This window comes from Channa argus, chromosome 3 (assembly GCF_033026475.1).
Source record: "Channa argus isolate prfri chromosome 3, Channa argus male v1.0, whole genome shotgun sequence".
NCBI classification, from domain to species: Eukaryota; Metazoa; Chordata; class Actinopteri; order Anabantiformes; family Channidae; genus Channa; species Channa argus.
In genome coordinates this window covers 2,344,832-2,367,845 of record NC_090199.1, presented here as the reverse complement: position 1 = coordinate 2,367,845, position 23,014 = coordinate 2,344,832, and the positions used below count along the sequence as shown (strand labels likewise).

Here is a 23,014-nt window from a genome sequence, read left to right as displayed (position 1 = left end):
TCGAAGTGTCTTTGGGCTAGATGCTGAAACCCCAACAGCCCACTCCCATCCCCAGCTGTGCAGTGCGGGTCCAAGCCCGGTAGAAATTGGGGAGGGTCGCGTCAGGAAGAGCATCAGGTGTAAAAACTGTGCCAAACATGCGGACAATGATCCACTGTGGCGACCCTGAACGCACGGGATAAGCCGGAAGGACAAAAAAATAAAATATATAATGTACAGATATACGATCCTTTTAATTTGACGGTACGTTTCCTGTGGCGCTTCGTCATTTCCTTCACCAGGCTTTGTTGCCATGGTTGCTAAGGAGCTCTGCTTCCTGAAAACCAACGCAGTTGTCAAACTCGGCACACGGTTCACTTTGCTGAATGAATGAATGAACGAACGAACGAGCACGTTTTTTCTAACGTTAACGAGATTTAAAACTCCACGACCTCATGGCAAATGCCCACCGGACAAATGTCCTCGTCACGTCGTGTCTCAAAACGCCGGTAGACCCGCACACCAAGGCGCCATTAGCGTCATACGAACGGGAGCGGGTCCTGCCGTACAAGCCCGCAGGACATGAGGACAACCGGGACTACGAGGAGGAGGTAAAACAATAACTACTCTTATTCATGATTATTTCATATAGGATTTAATATTAACGTTAATATCATTTTCAGGTTAACTAAAAGTCACATAAAAAAACGGCACCCGACAATTTTTTTATTGTGAAATGGGAAATTAAATCATTGCCATTTAAAACTACTGCTAAATGTATAATTTAGACCAAATAACTACCTATATATTTCATAAAACAAATGTTTAGCTGCACAAACACGGACATAAATTGGATAAAGTATTCTCCCAAGCATCACAGAGTATTTGTACCATCTGTTCTTTAACTACTGTTCAGTATAATGTTGTAGTAAGTTACATGCAGTATTTTTATACCTTTTCACAACATCACTGTCTCTTTTATTTCATCAAATCCAAAATGCTTCTACTGATTTGAGGTATTTTGCTCCTCCTGTTATTTCAACGTGTATAATTGCATCCTGCTTTTCAAAGGAAGCAAACAAAGTGTCTCGTTTCCAGTAAACAGGCCACTGACAGTTTCAGGTCAGTCTGTGTACTGCAAAGGATTTGACCCGTATTAATTTGGCCTGACTATTTTTGGCCTTCCGTCTTGACTAGATTACCGGACGTCACGTTCACTTTATAAACCCAAACACTTAATTATCCTGTGGACAGCAACAGTACTGTCCCGAGTTCTTGACAAACACCTCAGGATAATATGAGAAGCAATGGAGCCAGACACCTGACGCAGAGTGTGTCAGTCGAGCTCTTTCATCATGAGATGCCCTCTGTGCTCCACCATATGGCCCACGTCACTGCTGCAGCACCATAACAAGATTAGTCCTGGAGAAGTCTGCGTGGCACTGACCAGGGATGCTCTGCTTCACAAGGACTGGTGATCAAACACACCATTTTGCATTATTGTCTGGCAAAGCAGAGACATTTTTTTTTTGAATGTCAGTTTGAATTTTGTCAAATCAACGTGTATGAGTCCAGTCCTATGCTGTTGTTGTAGGCCACTTTTATTAGGAGTCTAATTTGATCTTTTCAGATCGAGTATGAGGACTCGGGCTCTGATTTCTGTGATGAGGACTGTCTTAAGAAAGGTGGTCCCTTTATAAGAAATGACTACAAAGCAGCAGGAGACCACCTGGACCTGAGCAAAATCTTCTTTTCCAATGAGGAGTACTACAGCAAGCTGGAGGAGCTGAAGAACGCCCACCTGCGCACTATGGCCGATCTGGAGCGCATGTATCGACGGAAGCTGGAGCTCAAGTCCTTGGAACCTTTGGACATGACGGCACTTGACAAAGGGCACAGGTGGGTAAGATTATGTAGGGATTTTCATGTGTGTGTGTATATAAATATAATTCCACAAAAAAATAACCATTATGCTATTTGTGAACGCTTAGGCCTGAAGGGGCCACCGACAATTTTATATTGTAAAATGGGAAATTAAACCATTGTCAGCTAACAGTACAAATAACTATTTCTATATTTTATAAAACAAATGTTTAAATCCACAAACATTGTCATAAAATTTGTGTCCTTGAGCCCATGCAGTGGTGTCCAGTAGAGAATCGTGCCTGTTTTTAATGCAGTGCCACCCGAGGACCCGAAGATCACACACATCCAGTTTTGACCTTCAGTCTTATCCTCTGTGCACAGAGATTCTTCCTGATTCTCTGAATCTTTTGATGATATTATATTTCGTAGATGGTGAGATCTTCGCAATTTTACATTGAGGAACATTTTTTTGAAGTTGTTTCACAATTTTTAGACGCAGTTTGTCACAGGTTGGTGAACGTCTGCCCATCTTTACGTTGGGGAGGCTCTGCCTCTCTGAAATACACAGTCCTGTTACTGACCTGTAACCAGTTAACCTAATTAGTTGTCAAATGCTCCTCCATTAGTTTTTTATTTACAGCAATTACTTTTCCAGCCTTTTGTTGCCCCTGTTCCAGCTTTTTTATGATGTGCTGCTGCCATCAAATTCAAAGTGAGCCAATATTTTCCATGAAATGGTAAAATGTCTCAGTTTCAACATCTGACATGTTTATGTTCTATTGTGAATAAAATATGAGCTGACGAGATTTGCAAATTATTGCATTCTGTATTTATTTATGTTTTACCCATCGTCCCAACCTTTTTGAATTGGGGCTGTATGTATAAATTAGCTGAAAGTGCAGTGTTGCATTTGTGAATCCTTGATGTAACTATTTTCTTTGGATAGTCCACAAATCATGCTGTCAACACTTTTTACAGGAACTACTTTTAATGTAGAAAGTAAACTACTGACAGTGATATCGTATTCAAAATAGCTGGGAATGTATGGAAAGCAAAAATACTGTTGATGTGAATTTTGCAGTGATGGATATTTCAAACCTTAGCAAACAAAAGACTACAAAAGACTAGAATTTTGTATTTTCAGTCTCATAATTGGAATAAATTAGTGTGTTTTTGCTGTATGTGATTCTAGTAGGTAAATTAACTTTGTGCCATTTTTGTGTAGGTGATAAAAAGGAATTACTATTTATCGTAATTCTAGCAGTGCTTCTCTACTGGAATTCAAGTATTGTAATTGTAAGAATCATCATACACAGCGTAAGCTCTGATTATTGTTATTTACAGTGACAAGAAAAATTAATGACACTATTAATGTTCTGACAATATCAACAAAGCCAGTATTTCTAAGCAGTTAAAACACAAAGAGAAATGATCTTTTATTTTATTAAACACACATTAAACATACAAACTGATGGTGGAAAGGCAGCACTAGGCTTCTGATGTTACCAGATGTCACCTGAAGTCCAATCACTGGAAAAAGTATAGAAAAGTAGTTCAGAGCTACCTTGTCTTATAAAAACCCTCAAACAGTGTCATCACATGCTTCGGGAAAAAAAGTTCTGAGAAGACCTACGATCACGACTTTTTGATTTGCATGTAGCTGAAAACAGTGATCTCACAGACTTTAGATATTCATCCGTCCACAGTTAGACAAACCGTCTAATGAGGTAAAAGACAACCATAGAGTAACTGCTATAGACTTGAAGGATTCATTGGATTCATCGAGTCTGTGTTCATGAGTCAGACCACACACACAACATTAAACAGGTGTAAATGGTAGGAGTGTGGAATAACCTCGAGAGACACATTCACATTACGAATGATTCAAATTCCCTCCTCAACTCTGTGCAGGTTGATCCACAGCCACAGGAAGCGCTTGTTTGAGGTGCTGCTGCAAAAGATGCTTCATTGAGTGACTGAGATGCTGTTGCCATTATCGTCTGTAAAGATTCTCAGTCATCCAGGTCCTGGTTATCATGAAAGTGTTCAGTACTTTTTTGCACCATCAGTTTGCATGTTTAATGGATGTGTTCAGTAAAGACGTGAAAGATCATCACTGTGTTGTATCAGCTTAGAAACCAGGGAATTTCAGTGCCATTACTTTTTCTTTTTTTTAACAAATGTTCAGAGAAGTGGTTGCTGCCACTTCAGAAGTTACCGGCTTAGCCTTGGTGAACCACCCCCCACCCGGACTGTATTTTCTAGAAGGCATCCGACAAGTGGACAGTGTATAGAAAACCAGCCCTGACAGGTGTGAAGTTACTGGTAGCTTGTAAAGCAACTCTTTCAAAATAGCTTCTCTTACGCTTAGTATACTGTAAGTAACCAGAACCACACATTATTTATTCATGTAAACACATAATCACAGAGATTAATTTTTAATAATTATTTAGAATATTTGTTTGGATCCTCTTTCAAGCAGAAATGCAATTGATGCTTTTAGCAATTTTAATGTAAGTTCTTGTTATTTCTCTATGGTTGTAAATTAATAATATAATAACTAAATAAATGGGCTAAATTAGGTTAACAAAGTAAAAAGTTAGGATTAAATACAGGTCTTTAGGTTCTGTCACTGCTTTTTGTGTTTTAACAGTATTCAGAAATGTAAAAAATAATGTATTTAATTGAGGAAGTAATTGTCTTAAAACGAAGATTAGATGCAACCATGAATCCAATTTGAGCATGTAGAGTATAATCCATGTTGCCTATGAGGTACAACAGGTGGGCATTGTGGTTTACAGGACTAGCAAACTCCATATTTCACTTACTGTAAACTTTTGAAAGATAGTTGTTGTTGTTGTTGTTTTTTGCTTTTTTATTTGTTAATAAGCAGTTTTTTACATTCTCATAAGGCGAGTTTGAAGTAAAAGTATTAACAATCTTCAATGTACTTTTTTTTTTTAGGCTAACATTGCCAAAGACCAGCCCAGCAGCCTCAAGACGTTTGAGAAAGTCACACTCTGCTGTTGAACTCAGGAGAAACTCGGGACAGTCAGACTCATCCAACGAGGATGAAGTTGCCAGCAATGAAGTAGAGAAAGGCCTACTGTTTTCTCCTAAAGAACATATTAAGACCATGTGGCAAGACTTCAAGCTGTCCCCTCACAGTCTTCACCTATCGTCTTGGTCACTGCACAGCATCCCGGGACACCAGGAGAGATCGCGAAAAGGAAAAGGAAGGAAGGGGCAGGGGCATAAAGACGGAGGAGAAACGAACTACTGGAAACACAGAGTGACTGTTCCGAAACCTTTCCAGATGATGCTGCGTGAAGCTCAGAGGAGAAAATGTGGCATAAAGACCCGCTCAGAGGTCGAACTGGAGAACGCAGAGCTGCGCCGGCAGCTACAACAGCTAACGGAGTGTCAAAAGAAGTTCCGCGCCAGCCCTGTTCCTGCTCATGTTCACCTCCCTCTTTTTGAGGAGCTGCAGGAGCGAAATGAAGAAAGGCGGCGAAACATAAGAGAGAGGGAACAGCAGTACCTCCGAACCATCCAGAAACCTTTCAGCTTCCTGGAAAGGGAGCAACTAAAGAAGGAGCACAAACAGCAGCATCAGCAACAACCACCTGACCAAGAGAAAGTCAAACCCTTCAAGGCCAAGCCTGTGCCCAGGTCAGTGTATGCAGCAGCTTCAGGGGAGCAGATGAAGGAGGAGCAGCTGTATCGGTCCATCAAGATACAGATGAGAGCTCAGGAGCTGCTCCATAGTTCTTCAATGCCTCCCAGCATGGTTGCGCAAAGACTCGGCGAACGCACGAAGACAAAAGATGGCAGCGCTGCAGCCGGAAGTGATACTAGGTTCTCACACAGACCCCACATTAACAAAGAGATACCTGACTTCACCGCTAGTTACAGGCGCTTCCAAAAACACCTGGAGAAACGAAAAGAGGTGAAGCCCACAACTGCCTGTGAGCCCTTCGAACTGAGGACTTCACAGATTTCCTCACATCGCGAACGCATCCTGGCGGACATAGAGAAGGAGCAGAACAGCCCTAGGCTGATGCGCTGGCCGTACATCAGCCCCGGACCAGCTCGGACGCCAAACTCAAGCCTCTGTTCATCCCTATCTGGCAGCCTGGAGGTCCTGCCTTCCAAAGTCACTGATGCCACCAAAAGGCGCCATGAGGCTGTGAGGTACAACTTTAGGACTTCAGAGGCTCTCAAATGTCCTGCGTAGACATAGTGACACGAAACGTTTCCTTCTGTGTTTACAATCCCAAAGGCTGGTGCCCCTTTTCCCGAGACCCCTGCATTGTGCCCTCAACCCCGCACCCACCTCATAACCTCAGCTGTCTGTCCCTGTTCTGGCAGTATCCCCATCCAAACCCCCCTTCATCTGTGACCAGATTGTCTCCCTGAGTAGAAAGGCGCTCGAGCAGAGGAAGAAGGCAGAGGAAGAGGAGGAGCGATGGAGGGAGAGACAGAAGCAGCGGGAAAAGAAGCTGCAGAGGGTGGTGTTGAAACGTGCCCAGGCCAACGACCCCCATCAGGCTCTGTCACAGACTCATCAGACCAAACTCAAAGAATTCAGGTATCGTAACAATCACGCGATTGCAGCATAATGGACCTGAACGTTTGTTAAACAGGCCAATCCACAATTCTGCAATCTGCAGGAAACAAGACCTCCAGCGCAGGAAGGAGTACCAGCAGGAGATTAAAGAGATGCAGCAGAGAGTGAAGGGAAGGCCGCTGCTGTTGGAACAGGTTGCACAGGTGAACATGAAGCTTACACGTGCCATGACAAACCACTTATCCCGCATCTTGCCATATGCAAACGTGTTTTCAGTTTCACATGTTCTCCTCTGAAATTGCAAACACACTGTTTAATAAAGCAGACTGTCGGCTAAAACGGATGAACTGACTGGCCAGTTAATGAAAACTGGATAACACATAGAAATCACCAGTAAGTATCTGGATGGAACTGAGGAGCAGAAATGTTTGGCTAAAAACACAATACAATATTACAAATGGCATTACGAAGTGTTTTAAGAATAAAATATCGTGTAATACAGAGTAATGCAGATACAAATACACAGTAATGAGGGTTTCTGAGTGGGTTATTTGCTAAGCTTTGATCAGGTTATTTACACCGGCTTTCTGAACATGTGCTTTGACAACAGAAGAATGCCAAACAGGCAGCGGAGAAGCGCTACACAGACGCTCTGCATGGCTGTGATCTGACCGAAGACTTTATCACTGACAAGGCCAAAGCAGCATCTGCATGCAAAGCCTCCTCGTCTACTGGTAGCACACACAGGTACATTTGTGTACACAGCTTTACTGACCCGTGCAATCGGATGCTCTGCAGCAAAAGTATAGAATAGAATTTTGATCCAGATTCAATTATTTTTGCATGAATTATTTGACTGTATGCACTTTTCCTTTATGCACATTATATAAGTCCTTTATTGTCTTTGTTAATTATTGTACAAATTAAAACAAGGTTAGAGCGTGTCAGTGCCAGAAGGAAGACGTTCTAATGTTTTAATACATTTTATTTGCTCATTATATGTGCATGTGGGCCCCACATCAAATCCCAGGCACAGCTCACTTTTCTTACTTTTAACTTCCATGTAATAATTAAAATGGTAATTACTGATTTTGCTGATTGGTGGATGAGAAGTAAAAAGAAAGTTACTATTACTATTGTAAGAGTACAGAAAATTATAGTGGATATTTTAGTTACTAACATGTGCTGATTGTGTTTTTTTTTTTTATTGATAAGTGACCAGCTTGAAGCAAACATTGGATATGAACCTGTTCACTACAGAAAAGTCTTTCTAGACGATGAAGACGTGAATGATCCCGACAAAGCAGAAGAAGGCCAAGAAGATGAGGCTTCATTAAATGATCGGGATAGTGTTCACGACTCAGATAAAGATCATGATGATGATGATCACAATGATTCTGATGACAATTACCACTACTCAGATGATCATGAGAATTATTCAGACGACACCGAGCACGACACTAGATAGACGGCATCAAACGTCATGACACAAGTGGTCTGCACCTTTGGTTTTTTCCAAAAATCTATTGAGAAAATTAAGCACATCTGAACACTTAGGTGAAAGATTCTTATTCCAGGGATTTTAAATTGTTAAATGTTATTGTATATATGTACATTTTGGAAGACAACTGTACATCAGCAGCAGACAAAATCCACCATATTTAATATAGTGCACATTCTGTTGCAGAGTATTTTAATTGTGTAGACATGTTAAAAACCTGCTTAGAGTTATTATGTTGAGTTATTATGTGGCACATAACATAGGACTGTATTTAAAATTTGCTGAACTTACTACTTATATGTCCTTTTTGTCTTCATCACCTTATAAATGTCACATGGAATGATTAAAAAAATATTTTAAGTACAAATGTTATTTTGTAATGGATTCGTTATTTATTATCACAGGCAACAATCTGAACACTAGGAACTTGCATTAAAAGGTACTCACACACTCACAAAAGTAGCAGCACCATCCTAAATTTTCCAAGCAAAACTGGACAAACTGTTTTTGCTGAAATAACCACTTAGCCTTAAAAACTTCAAAGGCAATTTTTTAAAATTGATTATGTCATTGAAGACACTGTCACAGCAATCATTTTAAAAAGTATTAACATTTTGAAAATTATAAAAGATATTAAAGCGTGCTATACAAGCATTAATTTCCTTTATAAGCTGAACATTTGAAAGTTTGAAGGTATTTCACAAAGCAGCACCAAAAAAACGTATGGAATACTGAAGTCTTTATAATAAAAAAATAATAATAAACGGTGTGAACGCTCCAGCATTCACTGTAGATTGTGAATGTACATATAAAGATGGAATATAAACAGAAGCTGTAACATAAGATTCAATAAGTCCAGAAACTATAATAACTAAACATTAGAAGAATATGCTGCACAGTGCAGCATTTGATCTGCATCATCTCTGATCAAAGCTGTTGAACAAGACAAAACAAAGAGCTCTGTCTCAGCCGGTTCTGTGAGCCTGTTTGGCTGGTTCAGCAATCCATCTGTTGATAACGGTAATTTCCCTCTGAACTGTAAGAGAAAAAATGTAAAATACCTCAAAATCATACAGTTGGTGTGAATTGTACTCCTTTCCACCTCTGTGTGCAGATGCTGTTGTTGCACCTTCACAGATCAAACTCTGAGGGCGGTTGAACCAGATTGACAGCTCCACCCAGCCTATGACATGGATGACGTCAACGCCGATAGAGCCAATCAGATGATAAATGGGTGGATACATGGTCCAAATTTTACGCGGTGCGCTGCGGGCCGAAACACCGAGAAAGAATATCCCGGTCTCAACCGGTTTCAACCGGTCCGTGCTTGGAAGCATGAGCTTAGAGGAAGAGCACACTTGCACGCATTAAAACATCTCTGCTTTCCAACAGTGTGTGCGAATAGAAACAGAAATAAAAAAAAGACTTTTTCACTTCGTGATTATGACCCGGAATACCGCTCCAAGTGTGACTCCGTGAAACTGTGTTGTTAGCTTAGCTTAACGGTACATTAGCCCGTAGACCTGAATCATCATTGACTTTTCCATTAGCACGCTAAGTTGCTATTAGCCTGTTGGGACTCGGTGGTGACCGATAGCTAATGCGACCCATCATTTAGGGTTGTTGAGGACATAAAAGAGCAGACTGGTGAACTGCTGAACGCTTTTAATACAAAGTCAGAACGTAAAGGTGTCAAGTCAGCGCTAGTTGGATTTTATTGTCACTCAGTAACGCGAACATTAGCTTGTGGCTAACCAAGGTTAGGAGCTGTAAGCGTGTGCCATGAGATAACGTTACGGCTTTCAGCCCATTCACAAGATTCCTGCTTCGGATTTCAACTACAAGTCACGTTACTTCATCGATACTTGTTTCTACGAGGAGACGGGACACACCAGGTAAGTGAGATCAACATGAATCTAACTTACCCAGCGTATGCTAACGTTTGCCTCCGTCAGTTGCAAAAGTGTTGTTTTTGCGTGTTTGTTAACTTCACCTGGCTAAGCCCGGTCAACAAACTACACGTGCCACGGTGATCTGTGTTGCCGGGAACCTGTACCTCCACACTCTTGCCGCTGCCCCTGACATATTGCTGTCAAAAGTCGCAAAACTGTTCTATCGGTCGGGCTGCGGTGAACGCAGCTGCGCTCACCCAAGTAGCCAGGCGGGGGCATCGTTTCGTCTTCTGCTTCTGATGCCTTTAAATGGAATTCATAATTCGACCACGAGGGCTGGCTTCAATGTCACTTTTGGGCTGATCGAGAATAACTTGTTGCTGAATAACCGGTACGGATGTACAAAAACGTAGCCACGCTTGTAATGGCGCGTCTTTCCTAAAACGCATGCGTCCCTTAGATGGCATTTTAAAGTCCCTTAGTTTATAGCATGGCATCTTATAACGCCTCTGTCTTTTGGGGTCTTTGCCGCAGTTTGCATTAACGCCGTGCACAGAGTCGTTTACCATCAAGGACACTTTCGTGGCCAGGGTCATTTTCCACTCTGCATAGCTCGGTTATATCTCTAACAGGAATACAGATTATGAGATGTTTAAAGTAGAGTGGGGTCCAAAAGTCTGAGACTGTATTTAGAGTCTGTGATGTTACTGAGATATCTTTGAGAACGTGGTAGTAATCAACTTGAGGATTTACGGGGACGTCTTGTGATTTAGTTTTTAGAAAAATCAGTATCTCTGTGGATGTTGCAAACAGTTCTTTATGTATTGATCCTGTGAGGTTGTGGTCAGATTTGCTTGGATGCAGCTGATCCGGTTTCCACAAAGTGTGTTGGCATGTCACACACTTTCCTCTCAGAAACCTTCAGGCCGTCAGCATCCTCCTCTGAGTAACAGTTTAGAGTGTTCAGAGTCATATTTCCTTCTATGCCAATGGCAATTTATATTATTATATTACTAAACTTAAGGACAAATTAGCATGATGTTCACTAAGCAGTATGCTGAAATTATTTAAAAACTCCCTACTATCCTAGTAATATTGAAAAATGATACCAGCCTCTAGATTTTTTTTTTTTTTTTTAGGTTTATTTAAAAGGGTCCATGTGCAATATTAAAATACATGTTTAGATTTCATGAAATTCACCAGAGTTGGCTTAAAGCTAATTTTTATCTCGCAGTCCTCTCCAGCAGGTCACATCAAAAAATACAATTCCAACAACAAAGTGCCAGTTAATTTGCCACAACAACCACCAGTCTACAATCCAGACAGAGTTAACAGTCAAACAAATGCACAAACTGATTAGCAATAAAGTTTAAATCGTTTTTCTTCCCTGCTCCTCAGAAGCTCTATGCCAGCAGAAATGACGATGTTGGCGGATCACCCTGCCAGACAGCTGCTGGACTTCAGTCAGAAACTGGACATCAATCTGCTGGACAATGTTGTCAACTCCATGTATCATGACATTGGATCCCAGGTGAGGACTGCTCCTTTCACTCTGGGCTTCCAATTAACTGTGCAAATAGTCAGAAGTCTTGTAAAGAATACTCTCATCCTGCTTATGTCTTAATCTGTGATTGTACTATGAGAAACAATAAGAATTTGTTGGTTAGCATTCCCATAAAAAAAAAATCTAGTCTAATATATTGAATCCCATTTATTTATATAAAATCACAATATGCTGTTTGCCATTTAGAATAGATGTTGGTGGAAATTGTTTCTTCAGTGAAGGTTTATTTGTTTAATGTCTTGTAGCAAAGAGTGGCCCAGGAGGTTCTTACCAACCTCAAAGACCATCCAGATGCCTGGATGAGGGTTGACACCATCCTGGAGTTTTCACAGAACATGAAAACAAAGGTACCACACACACCTTGATATTTAACCAAGCTGCTTGTTGACATTCTCATAGGGCCACTATAATAAATGTGAGCTGATTGGTTTCACTTTATCTACATCAGGTCAGGGCTTATTTAACTCCTCTCGAGCTTCTCGTCTTCCTTCTTCCTCATGTTGCTATCGCTCGGGATTGCTACATCTACCACCGCAGCCTTGTTCTTCTTTTTGTCCAAAACTACTATCTCATGTTGGTTTGTCAGTGGAAATCCCACACAATCCCAGCTCTGTCATTCTCCACCACCTGTGTCTCTTTCACTTTGGGACTTCCAGCCTGACTCGGCATAGATGTTTTGGTACACTATGTCAGCCCCTTGGTTGTGGCGTTCCATGTACGCCCTGCCTGCTAGCATCTTGCACCTCGCTGTTATGTGCTGGATTGTCTCAGGGGCATCTTTGCTCAGCCTGCATTTGGAATCCTGCCTAGTATTGTAGACCTGGGCCTCTGATCTTGTACTTTAGAGACTGCTCCTGTGCTGCTAGGATCAGTGCTCTCTGTGCTGTCTTTCAGTCCAGCTTTGTCCAGCCACTGGAAGGATTTTTTGATATCAGCCCCTTCTTCTATCTGACAGTGATACATACTGTGCAGGGGTTTGTCCTTCCATGAAGAGTCCTGCTCTTTTTCCCTTGCTCCTTTAGTTTCTGCTGCATGAAGTATTGGATTAAGCACATCATCACATGGGGCCATCTTCCTGACGTATTCATGGATCTTGGTTGTTTCATCTTGGATAGTGGCTGTGATGCTCAATAATCCTCTGCCTCCTTCCTTCTGGATGCTGGATTTAGGATGAAACCCTCCATGCATTTTAAGTAGCTTCCCTGTCTTGATGTCAGTGGAGTACATCTCCTCTTTTTGGCTAGTGGGGTATCTGATGACCGGGGCGGCGTAGGTGTTAATCGCCTGGACTTTATTCTTCCTATGCAGGTGACTTCTCAGGACTTGCCTTACTCTTTGTACATACTTGATAGTAGCTGCTTTCCTTGTGGCCTCTTCATGGTTACCATTTGGGATCTTGAGGGGTTTGTATCCAACAACAGCTCCTAGCACTTAAGGAATCAGTGGGGCTGTACAAGTACAACCTGGTGCTAGGAGCTGTTGTGGGATTAACTTGCACCATGTTGTACTTATTTGCTCATATCACTTGGTTCACAACATTGTCAATATCTGCATGCCTGTATTTTTTTAGGCCTTATAGTCCATGGCTCATACATTTCTAGCTGCAGTTTTCTATACGTGTACAGGCAAACATTGCAAACACTATGCTGTGGTTATCCCTTGTTTGTCAATTAACTCTAACACATCTCCACTTTGCTTTCAGTATTATGCACTGCAGATTCTAGAAGCAGTCATAAAAACCCGCTGGAAAGTTCTACCAAGACATCAGTGTGACGGTAATTATCAGTTAAATGGAGTTAAACATAAGAGACTGTTTTAAAGAATCTGTGTTTAAATCCACAAAAACACTGATATGTTTTCAGGAATTAAGAAGTATGTTGTCGGGTTAATTATCAAGACTTCTTCTGACCCTGCAAACCTGGAGGTGAGATTATAATAATGTGAAATGCTGCTCATGATGTGTGGTGCTGCTATGATACTGATGCCTTTTTGTCTCTGCTTGTTTGCAGAAAGAGGGAGTGTATATTTCCAAACTCAACATGATCCTTGTACAGGTAAATAGTAAATACATTTATGTGTAGGTCACAAAACACATACGACATAAAGCGGTAATATTAATGACATGGAGCTCCTCCTCCCTGGACCACTATAGATTCTGAAGCAGGAGTGGCCCAAACACTGGCCCACATTCATCAGTGATATTGTGGGTGCGAGTAGGACCAGTGAGAGCCTCTGTCAAAACAACATGATCATCCTCAAACTGCTAAGCGAAGAGGTTTTTGACTTCTCCAGTGGCCAGATGACACAAGTGAAGGCGAAGCACCTCAAAGACAGGTAACTGAGAAAATGTGACACTGCGACTGGTAGAATGAGCTCATGCACCAGTTTTGTCTTATTGTGTCCTGTCTACCATATATCCACATAAATTAATAGGTAGTCAAATATGAAACGTTGCTCATTTTAATTATAAACTTAGAGACTTGGATAATTCTTTGGATTATTGTTATTATATTATATTAACATTTTATACTTTGCTATTTTTATCTGAATGAGGCAGTGTCCTGTGTGTATGTGCATGTCATCAAAAGCTCTGAGTACTGACAATTAAAGCATCTTCTGCTTGGAGTGACAATATGTGAAAATGTGATTTTACTTTCACTATAATTTATATTTTTCATCTTTCAGCATGTGCAATGAATTCTCCCAGATATTCCAGCTGTGCCAGTTTGTCATGGTAAGACAATGTGGACACCAGACCAAACAATTCTCAGAATCTGTCTCTGATTTATATTAATATGTGGATTTTGACAATACATCTTCTTTTTCTGTGTAGGAAAACTCCCAGAATGCCCCACTAGTCCATGCCACACTGGAGACCCTTCTCCGCTTTCTGAACTGGATTCCTTTAGGTTACATCTTTGAGACCAAACTCATCAGTACTCTTGTATACAAGGTATGACGATAAGTTGAAAGACACAAAACACACGGAGTAAAAACTGATGGGTGTAAACTAAGCGACTGGACAGTCAAAATGTTGGTTCCTCACTGACCTACACTGCTGTTGTGTTTCAGTTTTTGAACGTGCCCATGTTTCGCAACGTGACGCTGAAATGTTTAACAGAGATTGCAGGAGTGAGCGTCAACCAGTATGAGGAGCAGTTTGTCAGCCTGTTTACGCTCACCATGTGCCAGCTCAAACAGGTATACACACCTGCAGTCATTCAGAGTATTGTTATGCACATGTGCAATAACATGTGTCCATATGTGTAATTAACACACAACATAGCAGAAAGACACACATACTCAACAAAACAAACATCATGAGAGTTTCCTACCCTAAGTACATTCACATGCATTAAGTCTGCAAGGTGAAAAAACTACACTTGCTTTTAGCCTGTTATATCACACACACACACACACACACACACACACACACACTATCAGAGACACAAATAATGCATCTGTGCACAAACTGAGCTTGTGATTTCATCATTTCCTTGGAACAACACAATTGACAGCAAGGTGTGGAATTTAAAAAAACTCAGTGGCTGTTGAGCAGGAATCCAACAGTGTTTATAGCTTGAAATGTGTTGTTTAACAGGAACCGTGCAAAATTCTTAAACATCGCTGTAAATGCACCAGAATCTTATCTTTCCCTTTTTTTTGTCTCTTGGTCCGTGGACGGATATAAGAATTTATTCAGATCAATTAGTAACCATGCAAAGTAATATTAAAGTGTTTTATTTAAAAATATACATGCGCTTTTGTTTAATATTTGTGCGAAAAATCATTTTCACAGTAATGTTTTGGTCCTATTGAGCACCTTCAGGTAGCACAGAGGGAAACTGACACACTTGAGCTTTCTCTATAAATCAATTCTGATGCATGTTTCACACAACCGCAGGGAGTATGTTTTGGCAGACTGCCTGAGGTTAAAGGGATGACGAGCAACAAAATAGAAAATGGAGGGATGCTGTTGTGTTTTACAGGAGGTGGAACTGAGACAGGGAATAAAAGACAAATGGAAAATATAAAGTGATTAAATCAAAAGGGGGAAAAAAACCAAATGGTCTGGTGTATTTACATTGAGAAATTGCCCACAGGATTTGTATATTAAATAGTTTTCATGGGTGGTCTCCTGGTTTTTAAAGCCTGATGCCATTTACAGTAAATATGATGTCCTCAAACAAACAACCACACTGTAAGGACTGTAATTACAGCTAAACGAAGTTTGAGTGTAAATAAAATACCAAAGGCTCAGAATGTCCACCAGCTGCAGAGTTGGGGGCTTCTCCAGCTCCTTCATGTCCACAAGTGTCTGAGTGGGACACTCATCCGCTAAACGGCTAAATGTAAATACCAAATTTGAGTTTTTTTCAGTATTGGTTTGTCTTTTAATCAGATGCTGCCTCTGAACACTAACATCAGAGTAGCTTACTCCAATGGGAAGGATGATGAGCAAAACTTCATCCAGAACCTCAGCCTGTTCCTCTGTACCTTCCTCAAAGAGCATGGCCAGCTCATTGAGAAGAAACCCAACTTGCGAGAGTCTCTCATGGAGGTATGTTTCTGTGAAAACCCCAAGGATGTGTCATTGCATCAAGAACTAAACACATCACAGTTCATATAAAGTTTTATCTATTATGTGGGAAAGCCGGTTTGAGCAAACAAACACTCAGCTGGTGGCTTTTAGTAATTTCTGCTTCAGGGTTGTTAAAAACAAAACTCCCCCTCATATCCTGTGACTGCTCTCCCCACCTCTCTCCTGTCTTCTCCTCATCCGTGGTGTTCTGACTGCACTTTTGCAGTAACATACATTTGAGAACAACGTACAGTGCCAAAGGCTGCCTTGGCAGTGGACGACACTGGATTTCAAGGGCACTGAAAAGATGACAGCAGCAGAAGGAAATGCAGCATTATATTGTTTAGCAGTTTAATCAAGAAAAATATAGACTCGTTGAGAAAGTAGACAACATTGTAGGCAAGTCACAAACTATTTTGCTGATCAGACTCAATAAAACAGTACTTTAAAGGAGGAGGTAAAGTAGTCTTTTATAGTCTATAGTCAAAAGTCATTACTCTATTTTCCATAAAGTTCAATTGTATGTAAAATGATATGACCTCACCACACTTTTCCTTGTCTCCAGGCCCTGCACTTCATGTTACTGGTGTCAGAGGTGGAGGAGACTGAGATCTTTAAGATCTGTCTCGAATACTGGAATCACCTGGCGGCAGAGCTCTACAGAGAGAGTCCCTTTTCCACTTCCAGTACCCCACTGCTGTCTGACGTCCCCCCACGCAGGCACCTCTACCTGCCTGTTCTCTCCCAGGTACGGCTCTCCTCACACGTTCAGCCCCAGGGAGAAAGACTTTAATGATCCGTTTCCCTGAGCATTACTTAATTTGTTTAGAGGGTAGACTTTCATTAACCTTGTCTCTAGTTACTTTCATGAAATATGAAGCAGTTTTGTACAGGGCATGCAGGGCTTTGCTGCCAGTGACTCTCACCTTTCTCCTCTTGCAGGTGCGGTTGCTAATGGTTAGCCGCATGGCCAAACCGGAGGAGGTGCTGGTGGTGGAGAACGACCAGGGGGAGGTGGTCAGAGAGTTCATGAAGGACACAGATGCCATCAACCTCTACAAGAACATGAGGGAGACACTTGGTTAGTCCCCTCTTACCTCTTATGTTAAAGACATAATTCTGTTTTTAGATCGACAATTTAAAAACAGAAGTCTATTTAAAAAAAAAAAAAGTCATTCTTTATTTTTTATTATTTAGCTGTCTATGCATTTTGTTCCTACCATTGATTTATTCCGTTTACTCAGTCCCCTATTAACTCACACATATCCTACACTAGATTCTTTTCCTGGATGTGTTACTCCAGGGTGTGTTTATTGTAAATAACACGACTCATACCTGGGTAATAGGAAACCCTTTTTGAATAAACAACTCACACCTTTTTAGTTTTTTTCCCAAGAAGAGTAACACCTGCTGTTGGATCACTGCTTCATCATAGTGTTAGAAGCAAAGTGCTACTGCTAAGTGTGAAGGAGGGGGTTTTATTTTATTACTTTACTCATGACCACTCTCTTTGCATGTGTAGTGTATCTGACCCATCTGGACTATGCTGACACTGAACGCATCATGACAGAGAAGCTCCACAACCAGGTGAACGGCACAGAGTGGTCATGGAGGAACCTGAACATGCTCTGCTGGGCCATCGGCTCCATCAGCGGGGCAATGCACGAGGAGGATGAGAAGAGGTTCCTGGTGACTGTCATCAAGGTAGGACAAACAAACAGATTTCATTTACCTTTAGTCATTTGGCAGATGCTGAGGTACAAGGCAAGTAAAAACATTAAAGCAAAGTGCGTTGAGATGAAATGTTTCAGTTTCATGAGATGCAAGTGATTGGTTGCTCCAACTATCAACCAAGTGAACACCATTAACTGGTTGTCTATGTTCTGTGCTCAGGACCTGCTTGGCTTGTGTGAGCAGAAGAGAGGGAAGGACAACAAGGCAATCATAGCATCCAACATCATGTACATCGTGGGTCAGTATCCCCGCTTCCTCCGAGCACACTGGAAGTTCCTCAAGACCGTCGTCAACAAGCTGTTTGAGTTTATGCACGGTGAGAAATTGGAAAAGGTCAAATCCCCTACACAGGGCAGATGGAAATTTTTTTTCTACATGTTAATTGCTATTTAAACTCACAAATGCATGTTGGTGAAAATATATAATTTATTGTAGACTCAAACAATCAAGGACCTGAGGATTGAATTGTTATGAAAGAGTTTGTATTTATGTGTGTTTTCCTGTTCTTCCTCCTGCAGAGACCCATGATGGTGTGCAGGACATGGCCTGTGACACCTTTATCAAAATTGCACAGAAGTGTCGGCGTCATTTTGTCCAGGTTCAGGTGGGGGAGGTGATGCCCTTTATTGATGAGATCCTTAACAACATCAACACCATCATCTGTGACCTGCAGCCGCAGCAGGTCAGTTCTCGCTCTGGACTCCTTCATTCCTCTCATCACTGGTTCACTGTCGAGTTTTTATGGGTGGTCTCCTGGTGTCAGTTTTGACTCCCTGCCCCTCCTCTTCCCAGGTCCACACATTTTATGAGGCAGTGGGTTACATGATCGGGGCCCAGACAGACCAGGCAGTTCAGGAGCTTCTGATAGAGAAGTACATGCTGCTGCCCAACCAGGTGTGGGACAGCATCATTCAGCAGGCCACTAAGGTGAGCACAGCACGAGGACTGCAGATCTGGTATTAGTCACATTTTCCTGTAATACACTGTTTCTTGGAAATGGCTACTTGGGCTGAATCATTCATTCTCTGGTGCAGAATGTGGACATCCTGAAGGATGCAGAGACGGTGCGTCAGCTGGGCAGCATCCTGAAGACAAATGTCAGAGCCTGTAAAGCTGTTGGTCATCCCTTCGTGGTCCAGCTGGGACGGATCTACCTGGATATGCTCAACGTCTACAAATGTCTGAGTGAAAACATCTCGTCAGCTGTGCAGACTAATGGTTAGTCTTTATCTGGTCTGCATGTGAGTTATGTTGCAGATAGTAAATGATATCTACTAAGTTAGGAGACTCTCCATGTCTTTATAATTCACAGACCACCACAAAAACTGGCCATGACCATGAGCTGTTGAAGGCATATTAATAAAACCAGGGCTTTTTTCCATATCACATGCTGGGCCATATAAGAGAAATATTTTAACGGTCATTTTATGATTTTACATTATTCATCCCCCCCCAAGATTTATGAAAGTGTCTAGATGTGTAGCTATTTTCTTTGTAGACAACTTTTGCCATTTATGTTGAACTTTTACACAGGTGAGATGGTGACGAAGCAGCCTCTGATCAGAAGTATGAGGACGGTAAAGAGAGAGACGTTGAAGCTGATCTCAGGCTGGGTCAGTCGCTCTAATGACCCTCAGATGGTGAGTCTGGACTTGCTTACTATTCCCAGCCTACTCTGTAATGAGTTTTTAAACATGTATATTTAAATAGGTTTTAAAATACTTTTTTGTAGCAGCATTCCACAAAAATCACCCTCTTTTTTTATTTAGTACTGATATATTGACAGCGAAGTCAAAACAAATGAGTCCGTAGCAATTGGGAAACGTTAATAACCGTTTTGAAGTATGATTCCGAGTGGGTTCTCAATGACAGCACTCATGTTGGATATTATTAAAAGCTACAATTATGTTTTTAGTCTCTGTGACCTCATCTGCCTCACAAACATGGAACAACAAAAAAAATCTAAAATACGCTCCAAACTCAACCACTGCAGAGGAAGCATACACACGTTTTTGATGTGATCCTGTGGTTTCAGGTGGCAGAGAACTTTGTGCCCCCCCTGCTGGAGGCCGTGCTCATCGACTACCAGAGGAACGTCCCTGCTGCCAGAGAGCCTGAGGTCCTCAGCACCATGGCAGCCATCGTCAACAAGCTGGGAGCCCACATCACTGGAGAGATCCCTAAGATCTTTGACGCTGTCTTCGAGTGCACTTTGAACATGATCAACAAGGTGCGTTTGACACTTCTATTGACACTTTTCCTCATAATTTAACAACTATTTAATATGCTTAGTAAAACCTTAACAGGTTACTGGTTTAAATGTTTATTTCATATGTCCAGTTGCACACTTTGACTCCATTCTTCTTGTATCATCAGGACTTTGAAGAATTCCCAGAACACAGAACCCATTTTTTTTACCTCCTTCAAGCCGCCACCTCCCAGTGTTTCCCAGCCTTCCTGTCAATCACACCGGCTCAGTTCAAACTGATCCTAGACTCCATTATCTGGGCCTTCAAGCATACGATGAGGAATGTGGCCGACACAGGTCTGAACTAGCATCAGCTCAACTTTTCACATTTACAGTACCTGAAGTAGTTATAAGTTCGTAAAATGTTTTTGTGAGGCTGAAATAGTACAAATATGGCACCGTTCGTGTGGGATTCTTCTGTTGTGTATTTAGCCAGTAAAAATATTCAAATGTCGAGAGTCATATTTTAGGGATCCATAAAACTAAGGGAGGCCGGTTTTTGCCAAGCACGAGGGATTTTGGATTTGTTTTCCATTCTCTTCTGTTCTAATGTGCATCTCCTTGTCTCCTGCAGGTCTACAGATCCTCTACACTCTCCTGCAGAATGTGTCTGCAGAGGAAGCAGCAGCACAGAGTTTCTACCAGACGTACTTCTGTGACATTTTGCAGCACATCTTCTCTGTGGTCACTGATACCTCTCACACTGCAGGTAAAGACACTGACGTGGTAGCATCTTGTCTGTCTGGGTTGTCCAGAGAGCTGAGTTTTATTCATTAACAAGCCCTTCCTCCTGTTTGTAGGTCTGACAATGCACACCACCATCTTGGCCTATATGTTTAATCTGGTAGAAGAGGGGAAGGTTAGTGTGGCCCTGAGTGCAGCGAACCCCACCAACAACCAGGCCCACGTCCAGGAATACATCGCCAACCTGCTGAAGACTGCTTTTCCCCATTTGCAGGAGTAAGTGTGCTTCAGCTAAGCAGGTTTTTGGGCAAGGATTTACATAAACGGGCAGAAAAAAATATCAAGGAACAAGCAGTAACATCTGTTGCCTTTTTGTTTTGTCCGCCCTGCTGTGTCTTCACTGATTGTTTTGTATTCAGTGCTCAGGTGAAGGTGTTTGTAACGGGCCTGTTCAGCCTGAATCAGGACATTCCTGCCTTCAAGGAGCACCTGAGAGACTTCCTCGTGCAAATCAAGGTGAGTTTCCACCTGCAGCATCAAACCCGACTCTGAAGAAAGTCGATACAATTAGGAGGCCATTTGTATCGAGGTTAAAAGAAACGTGATATCTTTACGGATAAAGATATTTGCTATTATCAAACAAAAAGTCTGAAACCAACAATGAATTGTTTCTACTGATCCTAATGTCTGAATTCAGAATGCACAGGGTGACATGTTTGATCCCTAAGAAAAAACGTTTGGTTGTATTTTTTTCCAAAAAAGCTCCAAAGGCTGCGAACGGTTAGCAAATGGTCCAGTGAAGGCTCTGAAATGTTTTTGGTTATTGCTTTGTACTTCTTAATTGTTCATTGACTACAAAGTCATTAAGCCATGACGCGCTGATTTTGACTAAAACTGCTGTGGACTGGCTTGTAGAGTTGATGTCGTTATTTTACGAGATAAGTAGAACATAGGCATAGTGATGACGATTGTTTGTTTTGGAGGAAACTTCTGATTTTTAAAATTGCAAAATGGTCTCTGCCCCAGTGTTTTTATAGCCAAACGGAGGCTTTGTGAAAGGTTTTACTGCACGTCTCCCTCCCTCAGATGCTTAAATCTAAAACCATAAAATTCTAGTGTGAGAGATGCTGAGCCTCTGCTTGTGTGGTCCTTTAGGAGTTTGCTGGCGAAGACACAACGGACCTGTTCCTGGAGGAGAGGGAGGCATCTCTGCGCCAGGCTCAAGAGGAGAAACACAAGCTGCAGATGTCAGTGCCCGGAATCCTCAACCCCCACGAGCTGCCAGAGGAGATGTGTGACTGAAGCGGCAGCAGCAACCAGCATGTACAGAACAACTCTAAAGAAATGGAAAGTCAGGAGAACAAGGATGCCTTCTGATGACGAATAGCTTTTGAAGTGTGTTTGTGAGAGACTGCGTGTGTTTGAAATGAGAATGAGGGGCCAGAGGAAGGACCCAAGCACTCGGTTGTACGTCGACCAAATCATTGTCAATATGTAAATGAGAATTGCTTCCCCAAACCCTCTCAACCCCTGGCACGACTTCATTTGTCTTTCCCACAAACTCATTTTATTCTAAGGTTGTTGTTTTTTTGTAACATGTCATATTTTGTTAAATCTCAGCTAATTAAAGTATTGTTTGCCCATTGTTTCTTTACACGTGCATGAAGTTGATGGAAGTAACTTTATTTTATTTTGTTGTTTTTGTTTTTTTTGTCTCTTCATAAAGTCAGCTGCCCTCCTGCTTGTTAATATGTAATATACACCATGTTGAAACACTGGCAATGCTTAGTTGACAGACTTGGTTTCAGAGGTGCCATGTGCACAGCGCAAGATGAATGTGATGTTCAAGGGGCATGTACCTTCTTGCTTCCTTTGTTGACTTGATTGGGTTTGTCAGTATGTGTCTTATTTCCCCCATCTTCTATTTTCGCGCCCTTTTACTCAGGCTCTCTTTTAGAGCTTCAGTTAGACTGTCTTAGTACTCTGACAACATAAAGTTGGCTATTTTTACAAAAATCTGCTGTGTGATTTTTGCTTTTTATACAAAGACCTGACGGCCATAGAAAGCCTGGAAAAGTAAAAATAAAATGAAATTTATTTTTTTATTTTCTTTCTGGTAGTTCCCCCCCATTGAGTTGCAGTGGAAGGAAAAGAGAGGGATTGTTTTTGCTATAAGTACTATTGGAGATATCCACTCCTGTGGGTTTAGTCCCCCATAAGAAGTGCTGCTTTAAGCAGTTTTTTAAGGACAGGAGGAATAATTACAGCAAGCAAAACCTGTTTCACTTGTTTTAATACAAGCTGGTAAATTGTGAACCTATGCTGAAAGTTTGTTCAAATTGTTGCTGTAGGGAAAACTGAGCTAATTTTCCACAGCTTCTTATCAATTTAAAT

At 41.5% G+C, this 23,014-nt stretch overlaps 2 protein-coding genes across 2 annotated transcripts; both read left to right on the top strand.

Annotated features, from left to right (window-relative positions):
- Positions 1-13: 13 nt before the first annotated feature.
- On the top strand, positions 14-8,245 carry fam161a (FAM161 centrosomal protein A). Its single transcript, XM_067499593.1, has 7 exons — positions 14-590; positions 1,610-1,878; positions 4,810-6,039; positions 6,269-6,436; positions 6,519-6,618; positions 7,026-7,162; positions 7,631-8,245. The coding sequence occupies exons 1-7, from the start codon at positions 435-437 to the stop codon at positions 7,881-7,883; spliced, it is 2,313 nt and encodes a 770-aa protein (XP_067355694.1). The 5' UTR covers positions 14-434; the 3' UTR covers positions 7,884-8,245.
- Positions 8,246-9,196: 951 nt separating this feature from the next.
- Positions 9,197-22,266, top strand: xpo1a (exportin 1 (CRM1 homolog, yeast) a). The gene is made up of 25 exons (XM_067499483.1): positions 9,197-9,811; positions 11,207-11,339; positions 11,618-11,719; positions 13,075-13,147; positions 13,235-13,296; positions 13,382-13,426; positions 13,525-13,706; positions 14,058-14,106; positions 14,206-14,325; positions 14,445-14,573; positions 15,775-15,933; positions 16,520-16,702; positions 16,897-17,035; positions 17,477-17,658; positions 17,848-18,004; positions 18,207-18,370; positions 18,481-18,615; positions 18,723-18,906; positions 19,222-19,328; positions 19,724-19,918; positions 20,065-20,233; positions 20,511-20,645; positions 20,737-20,896; positions 21,040-21,136; positions 21,776-22,266. Exons 2-25 carry the CDS (start codon positions 11,214-11,216, stop codon positions 21,920-21,922), a joined length of 3,201 nt encoding a protein of 1,066 aa, XP_067355584.1. The 5' UTR covers positions 9,197-9,811; positions 11,207-11,213; the 3' UTR covers positions 21,923-22,266.
- The last annotated feature ends 748 nt before the right edge of the window (positions 22,267-23,014 follow it).